This window comes from Schistocerca serialis, chromosome 3 (genome assembly GCF_023864345.2).
Source record: "Schistocerca serialis cubense isolate TAMUIC-IGC-003099 chromosome 3, iqSchSeri2.2, whole genome shotgun sequence".
Classification (NCBI taxonomy): domain Eukaryota; kingdom Metazoa; phylum Arthropoda; class Insecta; order Orthoptera; family Acrididae; genus Schistocerca; species Schistocerca serialis.
In genome coordinates this window covers 558,452,880-558,472,401 of record NC_064640.1, presented here as the reverse complement: position 1 = coordinate 558,472,401, position 19,522 = coordinate 558,452,880, and the positions used below count along the sequence as shown (strand labels likewise).

The 19,522-nt window shown below is 38.4% G+C and overlaps 1 protein-coding gene across 1 annotated transcript in view; it reads left to right on the top strand.

The window, feature by feature from the left end:
- The window catches only part of LOC126470455 (DNA polymerase zeta catalytic subunit), a 231,430-nt gene that overhangs the window by 26,658 nt on the left and 185,250 nt on the right, over positions 1-19,522 (top strand). The window contains exons 5-7 of the mRNA XM_050098304.1: positions 3,866-4,010; positions 4,808-4,918; positions 15,183-15,370. Of these exons, the coding sequence (XP_049954261.1) occupies positions 3,866-4,010; positions 4,808-4,918; positions 15,183-15,370 (444 nt within the window). The remainder of the gene's footprint in view (positions 1-3,865; positions 4,011-4,807; positions 4,919-15,182; positions 15,371-19,522) is intronic.

Genomic DNA, 19,522 nt, shown 5'->3' with positions numbered 1-19,522 from the left:
TGATTGCAGCTACATAATTATGAACTGTTCCGTTGCCTCCATTAGTAACAAGTGACCCATTTCTTAAACTAAATTGGAATTCATGTGCCCATTTTGGAAGTATTTCTGCTTTTCAGTCAACTACAGCAACCTGCGACAGTTCATTAACATGACGATATTTGTGCATTAGTTGAGTGTCAATCTCAGCTTCATGAAGATTAATTTCATCGTACCATTGTCAATCAGAACTTTATTTGTCTTAATTAATCCTCATTTGTTTCCCATTATCACTCCAGTCCTCTTTAAAATATTATTATGCAATTATTATATTCACAAATTTGAATGATGAGTCTCTTCCCACCTCAAATAGTGCAAAACTGGTTACTGCCAAAAATGTTCCACAAGAAATACATGGCAGTATGAGTAATGGTGGCTCTAAGTTTAACATGTAACAATGTGTTCAGTGAATGATTGCTTGTAACTATTACCATGGAGTTATATTTTCTAACATTTGAGTCTTAGTGGTGATGCTGAAAACTGTTCTGGGTTCTACAGTCATATTTCTTTATAGGCTTCTACACACTCCATACTCATTGAACTTTCCTCGCATAAATTATGAGAAACCCAAGTGACGTCTAATGAATTTGTCATTCATATCACAGAATTATGAGAAACCCAAGTTATATCCAATGAATTTGTCATTAATATCACAGTACACCTTGTGCCAGTGCTATTTGATTCACCAATTGTCTGAGCTGACACACACTAATGAGATGCTGTCCATAAAACCAGCTGCAAATCTTTTTTATTATGTATTAATTATTTCCATACCAAATTTCTTATCTTAAGTTGACAACAGTCAGGGAGTGGTGTTCTGACACCATGCCCATCCATATCGCATCCACATGGCAAGGCGATAGTGATTGACAGTGAGGACCATGACTTACATTATCAAAGAGCTGGTGAACAGTAGAGTGCATGTAGAAAGTAGTGCTGACTGATTTGTCAATCTTTCATTGTTCTTCAGAGCACTTCATGTTCTGCACGTGAATTTCTTTTCTGCACTCTGAAGAAGAATGAATACTGAAATACTAGCAAACAACACTGATAACTGTAAATGTACATCTGCCATTGGTTGTGTCACATTTAGTGTGGATACTTGAGTATTGCTCATCAGTGTGGGATCCGTACCAGATCGGGTTGACGGAGGAGATAGAGAAGATCCAAAGAAGAGCGGCGCGTTTTGTCACAGAGTTATTTGGTAAACTCTGCAAGAGAGGCGCTCTGCATCGCGGTGTAGCTTGCTCGCCAGGTTTCTAGAGGGTGCGTTTCTGGATGATGTATCGAATATATTGCTTCCCCCTACTTATACCTCCCGAGGAGATCACAAATGTAAAATTAGAGAGATTCGAGCGCGTACAGAGGCTTTCAGACAGTCGTTCTTCCCGCGAACCATACGCGACTGGAACAGAAAAGGGAGGTAATGACCGTGGCACGTAAAGTGCCCTCCGCCACAAACCGTTGGGTGGCTTGCGGAGTATAAATGTAGATGTAGATGTATTCTGTTTGTCGTTATTCATTATTACAGACTTCCAGCATGCTGGAGTGGCATGGATCAGCAACTTCTGTTAATCAGTAGAATGAAAAACCTTTCAAAGTAGCAAATTTTTACTTTTTATTCATTCGATGACTCGTTTCTGGGCTGAGACCCATTTTCAAATCATTCTACAGGGCAAAAAACTGAATTTACACTCATGCATAATACAGTTAATACCAAATTCATAAGCATATGCCAAAGATACAAAACACATTGTTTTAAGCTTACGTAACAAAGTTGAAAATGGCACTTTTTGAAGAGGTCACAAATGTGAAATGAACATTTACAGTGCATGTAGATAACTGGCAGTTTACTCTTGCTACTGTCATAAGGAAACCGTGGGAAGGGGGCACCCCATAATGATATAGAAAACATATTTATTTATTAAAATGTTCTCCAACCATCAAGAATACAGCAATTCATACAGTAACTGTACAAGTCCACAATAAAATTAATACTTTTTTAAATCTTTACCAAAAAGAATCAAATACTTAAAATCCCTGACCAGTAATACACAGCAGCACCACATACAGTGCATATTACAAAATTGTAAGCCATTTTGACATGTAAAAATTATTAAATGTGAAACTGTGCAGAAAACAATAGGAAAACTTGTTAAAATTTTACCAAAAGGAGTCAAATACTTAAAATCACTGACAAGTAATACACAGCAGTGACACAAACAGTGTGTATTGCAAAATTGCATGCCATGTTGGCATGTAAAAATCATTAAACATGAAACTGTGCAAGTCAACAATAAAATTATTGTTTGTAAATCCTGTACCAAAAACAGTCAACTGTTTAAAGCCACTGAACAGTAAAACACAAGAACAGCAGCACTTATAGTGCATGTCACAAAGTTGTATACCATGTAGGCACATAAAAATCATTAATATGAACAGCAACTGTAGTATTAAAAGAAAAAGCTTGTAAATGGTCAGAAGTGATGAAGATGTTTAATCTCCTGTTGTTTTGTTTTCTTTTAATACTATAATACTAATGTTGCTGTTCATATTAATGAATTTTACATGCCTACATGGCATATAACTTTGTAATACACGCCGTAGGTGGTGCTATTATGTTTTACTGTTCAGTGGTTCTCAATAGTTGACTGTTTTTGGTAAAGGATTTAAAAAGTAATAATTTTATTGTTGATTTGAATGGTTTCACATTTAATGTTTTTTATGTGCCAACATGGATACAATTTTATAAAATGTGGCATGGCTGTGTATTACTGGTCAGGGATTTGAAGTATTTGACTCTTTTTGGTAAAGATTTAAAAAAAGTATTGATTTTATTGTGGGCTTGTACAGTTATTGTGTGAATTACTGTGTTCTTGATGGTCGGAGAACATTTTAATAAATAAAAAGAGCATCCCCATCCCTAGGTTTCATTACGACAGTGGAAGGAGTAAACTGCCAGTTAACTGTATGCACTGTACATGTTCATTACACATTTGTAACATCTTCAAAAAGTGCCATTTTCGACTTTGTTATGTATGTTTAAAACGATATGTTATGTATCTTTGGCATATGCTTAAGAATTTGGTAATAACTGTGTTATGGATGAGTTTAAGTTTGGTTTTCTGTTCCGTAGGATGATTTGAAAATGGGTGTCGGCCCGAAACTAGTCATCAAATGAATAAAAAGTGAAAATTTGCATCTTGGACTGGCTTTTTGTTCTACTGGGTATTCATTATTATCTGTCTCTCTTTTGTTTACTTTATTATATATTCCATAGGTTACTTTTCTAAATCTTTAGGCCTGTCTTCCTCCATGGCTTTCTGTTCCTTTCAACTTTTGACTTCTCCTTCCTCCTTCACACCATAGTTCAATACACAGAACTACTCTTACATTCTTTGCTTCTGGAGCTCTGCTTATGTTAAAATTATTGCACCTAACTTCACCTCTGTTTTGACATTCTGTGTGATCTTGTGGCAACTTCTGACCTCCAGGATTCTGTGTCTTCCCAGTGTTGCCATCCTAGACCAGTAATCATTCCAGTCATATAGCAGCATCACATCCAGGTGTTTTGACCACGAATTTAACACGTCATCTTAATGTTAGTAGTCTTACTTCTTAATCATTGTTTAATCATGTTTATATTTTATTGTATAGTAAAATGTAAACTGTAGCTACAGCATTATTCTTTCTCTCTCATTCCTTTTTAACACCATATGACTTAGTCAATGGATTTTTTATTTTATTTTTATTCCCTGCTGTTTTGTCACAGTTCTATCATACACAAAATTGATATGTGTCCGAAACTATTATAATTTTTTTCCCACAGAATGGAGCTGTCCTTAATAAAATTTTCCAACCACATGAGGCACATATTCCATTCATCCTGCAGTTTATGATAGATTACAAACTGCATGGAATGAGTTTTGTATCTGTGTCACAGGTGAAATTCAGAAGAGAGTCATCACTGGATGGTAAGATACTACAAGAGTTGTTTCTTATACTCTAAGTGAGTTGAGTGATATTCAGTCACATTTTATAAAATGACTAATGCTATCTGCTCTCGTTTAAAGAGAAAAATAGCAAAGTATTACTGACTTTTAATACTGAAATCTGGGTGCCTGTACAAATGACATAGAAAGCTAATGATAGTTATGTCAGTTTTATACACTACATAAATCCCCTTTCAGTTGTTTATTATTGGATAGTGAAATGTACAAATATAGTTTCTATCCTTCAAAAGGAAGCAGAAATCTTAATTATATATCGTTGATTCTGACACATGATAAAAAGATTGTTTGGTACTTGTTTCTCCTCACACTTTGTATTCATCACAACTCAATTTTTAGCATGCTTAATTCACTTTATCCCTTGATTTGTATTCTATCACAGTGCCTTGTCTTTGAATCCGTTGTTCTTAATTTATTACAAAACATTAAAATTAATTCTAGTAATTTATTTCCCATATAAAGTAACTGTTTTATTATGTGTTACAAGTATGTCTGAGTTTCTGTGTATAACTGTAAATGTAGATCTTTTCTTTATAATATTATTGGTCATCTTTGACCTGCAAATGTATTGACATCAATATGATTCCATGCATCGTACTTTTATTCTAACTAGTAACAGTTTGTTACCGGAGTTGTAGCAACTGTACACATACAGTGCATTATGTTGTACAATCTGGAAATTTTATTTATGTTCCATAATTAATAACAACTCATTTGCTTCGTGACCAGTGTTTTATTATTGTTGGCTCTTTTGCTTGCAGTACCTGTACGAGAAGAGGATTGGTTACAAGAAAATGTCAAGAAGCTAAGTACATGCAGAATTGAAGGAGATATACAAGGCTGTCACATTATTGCTCCCAGTCAGAGTGCAGGTAAATGTAGTCCCCAGATCTTATGCTGCACTTCAGTACCACCGATTATTGTGTTCTGGTGTACATGTGTTGTAATTATTGTAACATTGCACACCAACACAATGTTAGAATTCCCACCAAACAACTTTTAATTCGCTTCCACATAAAGGCAATTATAGATGAAAGACATTGTAATAAGAACAAGCACACAAAATCATGGGTTACATAATTGTGCAGCTTATCAGTAAAGTGCTCCTTAGTCACAAAACATTAAAGTGGGCGAGGGTCCAGTGTGCAGGCTTATATGCCACTGCTTGCACATAGTACAGTGCTTCCTCTGCCGTCTGTGCAGAATGAGGTGGCCTTTTTAGGCCAGCCGTGCAGGTTCACGCTGTGTAATTATGCATGCTCACTGTATAGGGTTGCAACACTCACTCCACCTTGCTGGAAAACTATTCACCTTGGAGATGTCTTCATCGGAAGGGGATGACTGCTGGAGCAGATGTAATGCCGCCACAGGAGAATACGGCCCAAAATGGTGTAGGTGTGGACAGGCAAGGTGCCCACCTCTGCAAGAGACCATAAGGGAGCACCATTGATAGCGGTGCTGTATCTGTGTCCACATTCAGGCAGGCACTCAGTGGTGAAGGCAGTAGAGAAGGCAAAAGTAGCAGTGTCAACAGAGGCTGCAGAGACAGTGTCGGGCTGGTGCTAACTAGTCTGCCCAGCAGAGGCAGCACCCAAAGCAAATACAGTGCAGGAGCTGAAAAGGGTGTGGACCATGCCACCGGCATCTGCGTGGATGGCGGAGGCAGCCATGGGTGCAGCGGGGTCTCCAGCATGTGGTCAGTCACACGTAGGCGGAGTTGGTGATAGTGCCAGGACACCAAGCCATCAGAGGTGCACATGACAAAGAGGTGGTGGCCTTTGCAATAATGGACAACCACTGGTATCCACTTAGGGTGCAAGGCCCAGATGGCAGAGTTTGGATGGAACCACTGCAAGTCATTCACCAGCTGCTGGCCGGACATTGGTCAGAGCAAATGGGTGCTGTACAGGGCTGGCAGCAGTGAAGCAGCTTTGCCAGACTACAGTCATGTAGAAGAAAACATGAAATTCTGTGAGTATGTACGCAGTAGCAAGGGCTTCATTTTCTGTCTGGGAGTAGTGCTGTTCCACCTAATTCAGGGTTTTTGAAGCAGTTGCAATAGGGTGTTCAGAACCGTCCACATGTTTGTGTGCAAGAATGGCCCCAAAGCCATACTGGGAGGTATTTGTGGCCGAACCAGATGTTGGCCTGGTTGTAAGGTAACTAAGCAAGATGCCGAGTGTAATTTTTATTTCAACAGGTCAAAATTACACTTGCAGGTGGGGGGACCAGTGAAAAGTAACACCCTTATGCAAGAGAGCATGAAGGGACTGAGCCATCATGGCCATATCAGGATGAAATTTATGGTAATAGGCAACCTTTCCAAGAAAAGCCTGCAACTCTTTGACATTGGTAAGGTGCAGCAAAGTCACAATGGCATCAACATGCAGCCCTAAAGGCTTGATGCCAATACACACAACTTTGAAACTGAGGTAGACAATAGACTCCTGCAAAAATTACAATTTGTCCAAGTTACATTTCATCTTGCAGCTTATGAACAAGGCACAAAGGTTCTGCATGTATTTAAGTGTAGAGGAACCAGAGACCGCAGTATCATCCGGGTGGTGATACACCCTGACACGGATGCCACAAGTTGCTCCAAAAATCATTAAAAAATAGCAGGGGCACTAGCTGTGCTGAATGGCAGGTGCTGGCATTGATATAACCTGAATGGGGTTTTTACTACTAGACCACGTGTGGAATCATTATCCAGATGCAGTTATAAGTAGGCTTATGACAAGTCTGTTTTGGAAAAATACTTGCCCCTGGAAAGGAATTTAAGACTTCAACTGTATGGGAGTAAGGGATAGGTATCATTAATACACTTTGAATTCCCAGGTACTTATAATCACCATGGAGCTGAAGGGTACCATTAGGTTTTTTATGATTACCAGTGGAGTAGACTATTCACTAGAGGAGACAGGCATAATAACGCCCATGGACATAAGTTGATGAAATTCCACTTTGACTTCATCCCATAAAGCAATGGGGATGGGACAGGCATGAAAAAAGGGGTCACTGTTGGTTTCATTGCAATGGGAGCCTTGAAATTGGTAGCACACCATAAATCATCCAAAAACTGGGAGAAAAATTCATAGCATACTGTGTCCAGTTGTTGGTAGTGAACTTCATCCAATACCAAATGTACTTCACCAGAAATAGATAATCCACAAATTTTGAAAGCATATAACCAAAATAAGTTTTCAGTGTTGGCATTATCTACCAATAGAACGGTCAAAGGCTGAACAATTGTTTTGTAAACTGCAGAAGTAGAAAACTGTCCCAGTGTTGTTTGTTGTAACTCACCAACTGATGAAAGACAGGGGACAATGCTGGTGATCCAAGATCTGCATAAGTTTGAGAATTTAACAAAGTCAGTGCTGCACGAGTGTCTACTTGCATTTGTAGGATCTTGTCCATAATGTGTACATCTGTATAAAGTTTTTTTGGGGCTACCATCACTTGGGAAACACAGTTTACATCCATTTTAATGTCTGGTGCATGAGATTGAAAGTTGCACGCAGATGCAGATGCAATTGTCCCCCCCCCCTCGCCCCCCCTCTTTTATTCACATCACATCACTTTGGGCATGCGGCCTGCTTGTGTTGAACAAAGCAATAAGGGCACAACAGGAGAGGGGCATGGGACCGCTGCTGTGACACTGGCTGCTATTGCTGCTGCTGCTGCTGCTGATGATGATGATAAACTCGAGGAGAAATCTGTGACAGAAAGAAAGTCTTACACACCAGGGGTCAGTGACACCAAAATCTTGGAAATGTTGCTGAAAGCATTTTTTGTATGCATCCAAGTCCTCCGCAGTATCATCATGTGGAGGAAACGGTGGAGGTTGCATCAACAGCGGTGAACCCTAGTACTCAGCTACTGTTTAGTACCTCAGAGAGAGCCTGCTGCTGGCTGATGAGAGCTCACTGCTGTGCAACAAGAGACTGAAGAATTTCTTCCACTGGCCATAGCGAGCTGAGGAATGAAACATGAGGACAAGCATACCACACACATCATCGAAATATATTATAACATTACACCAACACAATGTTAGAATTCCCACCAACTTACTTTTAATTCACTTCCACATAAATGCAATTATAGACACACTGAATGACATTGTGATAAGAACAAGCACTCGAAATCATGAGTTACGTAGCTGCACAGTTTAAAGGTAAAGTGATCTTTCATCACAAAGCATTAGAGCAGCTGAGGACTTGGTCTGCCATCTTATATTCTGCTGTTTATACATGGCATATCACTTGCTTTGCTGCCTGTGCCGAGTGAGGTGGCCTCCTTAGGCTGGAGATGCAGGAGCATGCTGTTTAATTATGCACATTTACTGTATAGGGTTACAACAATAATGATTTGCTTTAGACAACTATTTCGTACCACTTTAATCTCTTCTGCTGAACAGGTCGTTGATATAATAAATTAGGTACTTGAAACTTCCTGGCAGTTTAAAACTGTGTGCCGGTCCAAGACTCAAACTCAGGGCCTTTGCCTTTCGCGGGCAAGTGCTCTACCAACTGAGCTACTGTAATATTACATCCTCCACTAGAATTACTTTTCCTCAGCAGTAGTTGCTGATACCATTATTATTTTTCAAAATTTGGACAGGTCAGTATTATCTCAGTCACTTTTCTGAAAACTGTCATTTAATTTTATACACAGTGTGTTATATTTCAAGCTAAAATTTATGAAAATGAATTACTTTATAAAATGTTTTAGTTTCGATGTTATAATCGATAGGTACTAGTTTTGAATGTACAGTTAAAGTTATTTTTATAGAAACATTTTAAATTACGAGCTAGTGGCACACTTAAAATTTCTATTATTAATTACGCAATATTTTACTGGTTACCGTGTTAAATTGTGGATTCATTTATGAAATAATATTCGAAAGTAATAATGTAACAGAAGCTAATAGATGTTCATTTGTTAAGAAAAATTGTAAACCCTTTGGAATATGGTTATTTCCGCAGAGTGTGAGTGTCATAAGCACACTTCTGACGTGATAGGACATATTTTTGTATTTTTGTGCGAACAATGTAATTTCAGCTTTCTCAATGAGAAAAGTCGAAAGACTGTATCATATGCTAAAATGTGACAAAATATATTTATGTAAAAACAAAAATTCTGCAACAACAGTTTTCAAATTTAATTAGTTCAACTAGTAGAACTAGCACTCCTGGAAGAAAGGATATTGTGGAGACATGGCTTAACCACAACCTGTGGGGTGTTTCCAGAATGAATTTTTCACTCTGCAGTGGAGTGTGCACTGATATGAAACTTCCTGGCAGATTAAAACTTATTACTTGATGCTAAATAGGCAAGGACTTCACTATACACAGGTAGCGGGGCTGTGTGGATAGCACTGGATAGTTTTTTTTTTTTTTTTAGGTCAGATGGTCTTTGGAAAGTGTGAAAAGGGCTTCAGTTTTTGAAGGGTGTACGATGAACACAGGAAGAGGATTGACATAGCACCTATCAGTATTGTAGTTGTAAACTGTCATAGCTGTGTTGGGAAAGAGCCAGGGATCCAAGAGCTAATAGAAAGGACTGAAGCTCAAATTGTTGTAGGTACTGAAAGCTGGGTAAAACTAGAGATAAGTTCAGCCAAAAGTTTTAGAAAGGTCCTAGCCATGTTCAGAAAGGATAGATTGAATACAGTTGGTGGTGGAGTGTTTATTGCCGTCAGTTGTAGTTTACCTTGTAGTGAAATTGAAGTAAATAGTTCCTGTGAGTATGAGTAGAGGTTATACTTGACAACCAGAATAAATTGATAATTGGTTCCTTTTACTGACCTCTCCTCGCCCCCCCCCCCCTCCCCCCCACCAACTCGTATTATACAGTTGCTGAACAGTTCAAAGAAAACTTGAATCTTATCACAAGTAGGTCACCCATACAATTATAATTGTTAGTGTCTTCAATCTACTCTTGATTTGTTGGCAAAAATATGTATTCAGACAGGATAGTAGGTGTAAAACATCCTCAGAAATTGTACTAAATGCTTTCTCCACCGCAGGAGCAAACTCAAAGTGTAAATTTTTGTGAAAACATACTTGAACTCTTAGCAGCAAATAATCCTGATCAAATAGGGAGCATCATGACAGATATAGGGATTAATGACCAACAACTTAGGTTGTTGTAGCTAGACTGGAGACCATAACATCCAAACCCACCAAAAATAAATATGAAGGGTATCTATTTAAAAAAGCAGATAAAAATTCACTTGACACCTTCCTAAGAGACGGTCTCCACTCCTTCCCGTCTGACTTTGTAAGCTTAGACCTGATGTGATTTAAATTCAAAGAAATAGTATCAAGGATAATTGAGAGTTATATACTAAATAAATTAATAAGAGATGGTACTGATCCCCTGTGGTACATAAAATGGGTTATAACACTGTTGCAGAAGCAGCGAATAAAGCATGCCAAATTTAAAAGAATGCAAAATCCCAAGATTGGCGAATTTTTACAGAAGCTCGAAATTTACTATGAACTTCAATGCAATATTCTTTTAATAGTTTCTACACTCGAGCACTCTCTCTAAATCTGAAAAAAAAACACACACAAAGAGATTCTGGTTGTATAAAGTACACCAGCAGCAAGATGCAATCAATACCTTCACTATGCAATAACAATGGTGATGTTATTTATGACAGTGCCATTAAAACAGAGTTACTAAACAAGTTTCCTGAAACTCCTTCACCAAAGAAGATGAAGTAAATATTCCAGAATTCGAATCAAGAACAACTGCCAACACAAGTAACTTAGAAATAGATATCCTTGGCGTAGCGAAGCAGCCTAAAACACTTAATAAAGGCAAGGCATCTGGTTCAGATTGTATACCAGTTAGTTTCTGTTCAGAGTATGCTGATACAATAGCTCCATACCATACTTAGCAATCACATACAACCACTCACTCATAGAAAGGTCCGCACCCAAAGACTGGAAAGTTGCACAAGTGACACCAGTCTTCTGATTGGCTGGACATGGCCCACCACAATGTCAAGAGTAACTTACTTAGACAATGGATGGCTCTCATTTAATTTCAGAGTGATGGACATTTAAATGCTTCTATAAAAATATAAATTCACGATGCATATAACTGCCACTGTCAGACATCAGCAAAAGATCTTACTGTGAATGCTAGAAAATTCCATTTTTCACGTAAAATCACAAAGCAGGTTGAAGGCTTTGTTACAGTCACTCGTAGATCAGTCTGATGTGGCAGTAGAAAACAGCAAAAGGAAAGCTGAAGTTTTAAATATAATGTTTAATAAATCAGTCACCCAGCGGGATCATACAGGCAGACCATCGTTTGACTGCTGCACAAACTTGTGTATGGAGGACATAGAAATAGGCATCCCGAGTGCTGAAAAACAACTGAAAGGGTTGGAAACAAACAAGTCGCCAAGTCCAGACGGAATACCAGTTTGGTTTCACAGAGAGTACTCTTTCACCATTGGACCCTTACTTATATTGCATTTATTCAGAGTCTCTCGCCCAATAGAAAGTCCCAAGCGACTGTAAAAAAAGTGCTGGTGACTCCTGTATAATGGAATGCTAAAAGGATGGCCTGAGGAATTTACAGACCAATGTCCTTGACATCCATTTTGTGCAGAATTCTTGAGTGAATTTTGAATATAATAAATTTCTGTGAAAGACAAAATCTTTTATCTACAAATCAACATGGATTTAGAAATCACGACTGGTGTGTGAAATTCAGTTCACCTCTTTTTCACACAAAATCCTGTGAAACATGGATGAAGGGCGACAGGTAGATTACTTATTCGTAGATTTCTGGAAAGTATTGGACACAATGCCACTCTATAAGCTGCTGATAAAAGACCAAGCTTATGGAATAGGTTCTCAGATAAGTGAATGGGTCAATGACTTTTCAAGTAATAGAACCCAGTACATTGTCTTGGATCATGAATGTTCATCGGAGACAAAGGTATTGTCAGGTGTGTCCCAGGAAAGTGTGAAGGACTGCTGCTGTTCTCTGCATCCATAAACAATCTGACATACAACTTAAAGTGTCAGCTTTGAGTGACTTTAGAAGGATAGGCTATCTGTTTGATAGGATTTGTGTTTGTTGTGATTAGTGGCAACTTGCTCTAAATGTAGTGAAATGTAAGTTAATACAGATGAGTGAGAAAAATAATCCTGTAATGTCTGAATACAGTATTAGTGGTGTGCTGCTTGACATAGCCGCATCAGTTAAATATCTAGGCATAACTTTTCAAAGTGACTTGAAATGGAATGAGCCCATAAGGTGAGTAGTAGGGAAGGCAGTGGTCGACTTCTGTTTATTGGGAGTATTCTAGGAAATTGTAGCTCCCCTATAAAGGACACAGCATGCAGAACACTTGCACAGCCTATGCTTGAGTACTGCGCAAGTGTTTGTGTTCTCTGTCAGATTAGATTAAAGGAAGGCATTAAAGTGATTCTGAGGTGTGCTGCTAGATTACCTACTGGTGGGTTTGAAAAGCACACAGGTGTCACAGAATTGCTCCAAGAACTGTAATACTAATCTGTGGAGTGGAGAAGATGTTCTTGTCATGAAAAACTATCGAGAAAGTTTAGAGAGCCGGCATTTCTGACAGGTTGCTGAAATATCCTGCTGTCACCAACAGATCTCACCTAAAGACTGTGAAGATAAGACAAGAGAAGTTAGACTTCTACTGATGCATATAGACAGTTGTTTTTCCCTCACTCCATTTGCAACACACACACACACACACACACACACACACAAACACACACACACACACACAGAGAGAGAGAGAGAGAGAACTGAATGTTGTGAAGCACATATCATCTGCTGAGAGCAAAATGACATTAAAGTCTTTTCAGCTTTTCTTTCGTTGCATGTTGCAGCAACCTTTTAAGAAGACGACACAAACTTAAGTCGGAGAGACAAAAGAAATACATGAATATGGTAATACATCTGCAGAACTGTAGCTATAAATGGGTCAGCTGTTGATTACAAATCAGCAAACAGACATACCTTAGCATCATAAGCAATAAGTTTACAATGAAAACAATCAGAAAATAATATGCTCCCAGCTAAATCCACTCAGTTGAATTAGAAGAAAAGTTCGGGAGTCCCTGTTAATCAAGCAATCTAAACACTTTGTGATTTATGGATCACCTACTTCAAACTTCAGAATCTTCCTCAACAAAACAAAACTGCCTCGTGTGCCAATTTACAAGAAAAATCTAATAATAATACTATCTGGAAACTTAAAGAGCATTCTACAGGTAAGATTGGCATATAACATGTCCATCCTCCTTTCAACTCTTTTGCAGCTTTGAATTCCCAACAAAAATTTCTTGGCAATAAACGCCAATTGACGTTTCCTTACCAGATGAGTTCACTGCAAAAGGGTTATTAGTAGGAACAGGAAAAAAATGGTTTTACTTATGGCCAAATTCAGTGTTATTTTTAGCCAGCTGCGGTGCTATATTTTGTGAATATCGGCACTATATTTTCAGTATCGGTGCTATTTTTTGCCAATAGCATTGTTATTTTTTCCAAATTTGGTGCTATTTTTTCCAATTTCTGTGTTTTTTCCCAACCTAGTGTTCTTTTTTCCAATTTTGGTATTTTCTTCCCAATTTTGGTGCTTTTTACTATTTTCGATGTTTTTGCTAATATAGCTGCTACGTGGTACTTTTGACTTCATGTCATAGTTATGTGGGAAAGGAACTGTCATTTTGAGATTACACACAAACCTCAGTCTTGCCAAAATAATAAGTCAAAATACAGTTCTGTCATTCAGTAACTATCAGTTATGAATACTGATATATTGCTGTCCTCAGATATCTAACATTTCTTTTACAGGAAAATGACAAATTTCGAAATATTTTGTAAAATTTGCGTTTCATGATATTCTTTAAAAAATGTTGAACTCGTGTTATTTCACCAAAAACTGCCAGTTTCACATTATTTCTTGTGCTGTTTTCACGAAATTTTCTTGTCCCCAGTTATCCAACTATGAAGCAATGGCTTTAGAATTAGAAGGTATTAAGAAAAGAATAGGGAGCGCACAAATATGCAAGAACTTAAATAACTAATCTTTTTGTACTAGATTTATTCAGTTGATTCTTGTAGACACTTGGTGATGGAAAGTGTACAATGCTTGCAGCTTAGGTGATAAGTGTAATACATTCATACAGACTTTTATTACATTTTATAAAAATTGATCTCTGCTATGGTACATTAAATGCAACATTTTGTAGAATCGGGGTGCAGTTATTTTAATGATTATAATATTGCCCACAGTTATCAGCAGTTAGAGATTAAAATCTATTTACTTCATATTCTTTCACCATTACACATTTCGTGGTGTAATATTTTATGGACAGGCACAAAGAATATTTTCAACCCAAAGTGAGCCACCAAGGCTATCTTTGATATTATTTCACAAATTACACGTGGGCTTCTGTTTATCAAACTGGCATTGCAGTTTACCTACCCACTTACTACTTAAGCACGTTAGGAAGTAATATGGCCTTACATGGCCCATAAAGCTCAAAGTGAACAAAAAGTAGGTAAGAAAAAAGTCAATAAAATAGAGGTTACCTAGTAACAGCAAACAGTGCAAAACACAAATCACATTATGTCAGATATCATGTGCCCCTGTCAACAGAGCTTCACAAACTGCAGATTACTAGGTTGAATGAGTGCTCAATAAATGGCATACACCGTGTTACAATAAACACATTGACACCAGATTAGTATGTCCAAATGAAACTAATCATCATCACATCATTAATATAAAGATATGTAACAATATAAAACATGTAAATCCTAATTAACAGGGATGATAATGGGCTTGTACCTTTGGTAGAGGAGCACAATGACACAAGCTGGAAACCTATTCACAGCAAAGCAAGGTATAACATGTCATAACCTGCAATCAGTTTCTGCTTCTAATTCCTGTGACACTCCCAATCCCACAGTTCTGTCGTTACTATCTATACTGATGACTTTTGTCTCTTCACTTTTATTAAATTTGGTGTGACTGGTGTATAACATTACCTATTGTGTCATGAAATATTGCCTGCTGTGGACACTACATGTCCAGTATGATTCATGCATGGTTCATTTATTAAACAGACCAGCGATCCATTAATCCTGGACTAAATGCCATTTGGGAAGAAGAGAAACAAAGGCGAAGAGATGAAAACAAACCATCACAAATGACTCCGCAGTCATCTCAGAATCGTCCAGAACAGTTTCCAACAGAAAGTGAAGTCTTTTACAAGGAAAAATTGAAGGAAAAATTGGCTCAATTTTTCTCTCAGGTTTGGATAGCATATATTGTTTATATTCTGTTGCATAACATTTACAGACATTTAGGAGAGAATTGTTTGAACTGAGCTTAAAATATTATGACTCTTTATGTACTGAAAACATTTGTAGTGAGATCAGAGTGCTGAGATTTTAAGATACATAACAGGTTGAATATTCAAAATATGCATGTGTGTTTGTATGTGTACGAATGTTGAGTGACTTAGGTAGGTAGGGGAGGGAGAGAGACTATCTTATATTGAAAGTATTCAGGTAAATAGCCACCTGGAGTCAACAGATGTTCCTTCTCTAGATTGTCGCACATATGACAAAATGGTAGATATAGAAATAGATGACAGAGGGATGGAAAACCAGTTAAAGTCGCTCAAAAGAGGAAAGGCCGCTGGCCCTGATGGAATACCAGTTCGATTTTACACAGAGTACGCGAAGGAACTTGCCCCCCCTTCTTGCAGCGGTGTATTGTAGGTCTCTAGAAAAGCATAGCATTCCAAAAGATTGGAAAAGGGTACAGGTCATCACCGTTTTCAAGAAGGGACATCGAACAGATGTGCAGAACTATAGACCTATATCTCTAACGTCAATCAGTTGTAGAATTTTGGAACACGTATTATGTTTGAGTATAATGACTTTTCTGGAGACTAGAAATCTACTCTGTAGGAATCATCATGGGATTTGAAAAAAACGATCGTGTGAAACCCAGCTCACGATATTCGTCCACGAAACTCGGAGGGCCATAGACACAGGTTCCCAGGTAGATGCCGTGTTTCTTGACTTCCGCAAGGCATTTGATACAGTTCCCCACAGTCATTTAATGAACAAAGTAAGAGCATATGGACTATCAGACCAATTGTGTGATTGGATTGAAGAGTTCCTAGATAACAGAATGCAGCATGTCATTCTCAATGCAGAGAAGTTTTCCAAAGTAAGAGTGATTTCAGGTGTGCTGCAGGGGAGTGTTGTAGGACCGTTGCTATTCACAATATACATAAATGACCTTGTGGATGACATCGGAAGTTCACTGAGGCTTTTTGCGGATGATGCTGTGGTATATCGAGAGGTTGTAACAGTGGAGAATTGTACTGAAATGCAGGAGGATCTGCAGCGAATTGACGCATGGTGCAGGGAATGGCAATTGAATCTCAATGTAGACAAGTGTAATGTGCTGTGAATACATAGCAAGAAAGATCCCTTATCATTTAACTACAATATAGCAGGTCAGCAACTGGAAGCAGTTAATCCTGTAAATTATCTGGGAGTACGCATTAGGAGTGATTTAAAATGGAATGATCATATAAAGTTGATCGTCGGTAAAGCAGATGACAGACTGAGATTCATTGGAAGAATCATAAGAAAATGCAGTCCGAAAACAAAGGAAGTAGGTTACAGTACACTTGTTCACCCACTGCTTGAATACTGCTCACCGGTGTAGGATGTGTACCAGATAGGGTTGATAGAAGAGATAGAGAAGATCCAATGGAGAGCAGCACGTTTCGTTACAGGATCATTTAGTAATCACTAAAGCGTTATGGAGATGATAGATAAACTCCAGTGGAAGATTCTGCAAGAGAGATGCTCGGTACGGGCTTTTGTTGAAGTTTCAAGATCATACCTTTACCGAGGAGTCAGGCAGTATATTGCTCCCTCCTAAGTATATCTTGCGAAGAGACCATGAGGATAAAATTGGAGAGATTAGAGCCCACACAGAGGCATACCAACTATTTTTCTTTCCACGAACAATACGAGACTGGAATAGGAGGGAGAACTGGTAGAGGTACTCAAGGTACCCTCCTCCACACAGTGTCAGGTGGCTTGCAGGGTATGGATGTAGATGTAGATGTAGATGTAGATGCAGATGCAGATGCAGATGTCGATGACCCTCTTCGACTGTTGGTGGTCTCTGTCAGTCAACAGTTGAGGTCGGCCTGTATGCTATTGTGCCGTACATGTCCCTTCACATTTCCACTTCACTATCACATCAGAAACAGTGGAACTAGGGATGTTCAGGTGTGTGCATATCTCGCGTACAGACATATGACGCAAGTGACACTCAATCACATGACCACGTTCGAAGTCCATGAGTTCTGCGGAGTGCCCCACTCTGCTCTCTCATGGTGTCTAATGACTACTGAGGTTGCTGATATGGAGTACATGGCAGTAGGTGGCAGCACAATGCACCTAATATGAAAAATGTATGTTTTTGGGGGTGTCCGGATACTTTTGATCACATAGTGTATCTTAAGAACTATGAGCACTTGTTCATCCGCAGTATGTCTATTGCAAGGTGCTGACTGCACTAATGAGACATAAGTAGCAAGATACTCCCACAGTTGTTCTCAACACCACTGTCAACGGTCTGTCATGAAATAGATAGACACACAGATATGAGGTCAGTTCTATGTCTGGCTACATTCCAGTCAACACCTAGTCCACAGCAAGCATCAAGAAAAGTACTGTGTCAAGCTACAACAGAGCTAGAGACAACCAGTTTGACTCTTCAAGTTAGTCTGCAAGTCCTTGCATGTATTTGTGAACTTTGTCCTTGGACAGTGCTATGACAAAGAATTTTTGGATTAAATAGTGTTTTGACTTGTATTACCATCAACAACCTATCTCATCACAAGTGTAGGACTGGTTCTATCAATGTCTGTAACTGTACCTATGGTCTGACCCACAGTCACACCAAAAAAGAAGTTGTATAACAAAAGATAAGCGTTCCTTTGTAAATATATTGCAATTCTTGTGTTTTACACATACAGCAATCATGACATTTATCTGCTGTTCAGAACACAGTTCATTTGTGACAACCCATCACAACACTGGGACTCTTAACAGGTTGCATTAATAGAAGAAAGAGACAAGATCAGACAAACAGAAGCACTTGTAGTCACGAGACTGTTTAGTCAGCACTAGTGCATTATGTAGATGCTCAGCAAACTCCAGTGGTAGTCACTAAAAAGGAAGCATTGTGCACTACAGAAAGGTTTACTATCTGCACATGATCACAGATGCTATTTTCACCATCCATAAGAAAATTCACCTACACATCCTCCAGAATTTGGCTAAAAACAGTCTGAAGGACACTCCACAGAAATGAGAGTGCTTTTTTAGCACCAGAGGTCGCTCGATTTGAGTTCTGATGAAAATATTTGGGACCCCTTTGAGCAATGTGTGTATATCTCGAACTCAGTTGTGACAAACTGTCGTGAGTTGTGGGCGGTGGCTGAACCTTCTTTTTTTTTTTTTTTTTTTTTTTTTTTTTTTTTTTTTTTTTTAGGTAGGGGGTGCGAAGTGTCATCAGTCTGCCAAACGATTAGATGCAGCCCACCATGATTTCCTCTCCTCTGCGAATCTTTTCATTTCAAAGTAGTACTCTCACCCATTGATCTCAATTATTAGTTGTATACAGTGTGCCCCAGGAGGAATGGTCAGAATTCAGGAATATGTCAGGAATGATTGGTCGACGTAAAAAAGTCAAGTAAATATGGGTTCTAAAATACGTACCTTAAGAGCTACAAGCACTTCTCATTACTGTGAAAGACATCTCTTCTACTGCAAGCTCTTTACCTTCCATATTTTGGCAGGAGATAGTATGGAACAAAACAAGAAAAAAGTCCACTAAACATGGGCTCTAAAATTTATACCTTAATAGCTATGAGCTTTTGTTCAATAGAAGAGATGTGTTTCACTGTAGCGAAGATGAATGAACACTCCTAACTCTTAAGGTATGCATTTTACTGCCAATGTTTACTGGACATTTTTTGCTTGTTTTGGTCCGTACTACCTCCCAAAATGTAGAAAGCAAAGAACTTGCAGTAGAAGAGCTGTATTTCACAATATTGAGGATGAACAGATGCCTGTAGCTCTTACGGTATGCATTTTAGAGTTTGTGTTTACTGGACTTTTTTTTTCTTGTTTTGGTGTAAGGAATCTGTTCCCAAATCTTTAAAATGTCATTCTGAAACATCCTGTATATACCTCTCTGTTCTTGATGGTAAAATGTGCCACCATATGCAGCTGATTATTGACAATCCAGACTTCTAGAAGTTTATATCTACTTGGTAACTGAAGAGTTATGCCTGCTTCCATCCAAGGGGAATGTTTTGTATTGAACAACTTTTCATAGTTTTGGTGTTGTCTGTGTCAGT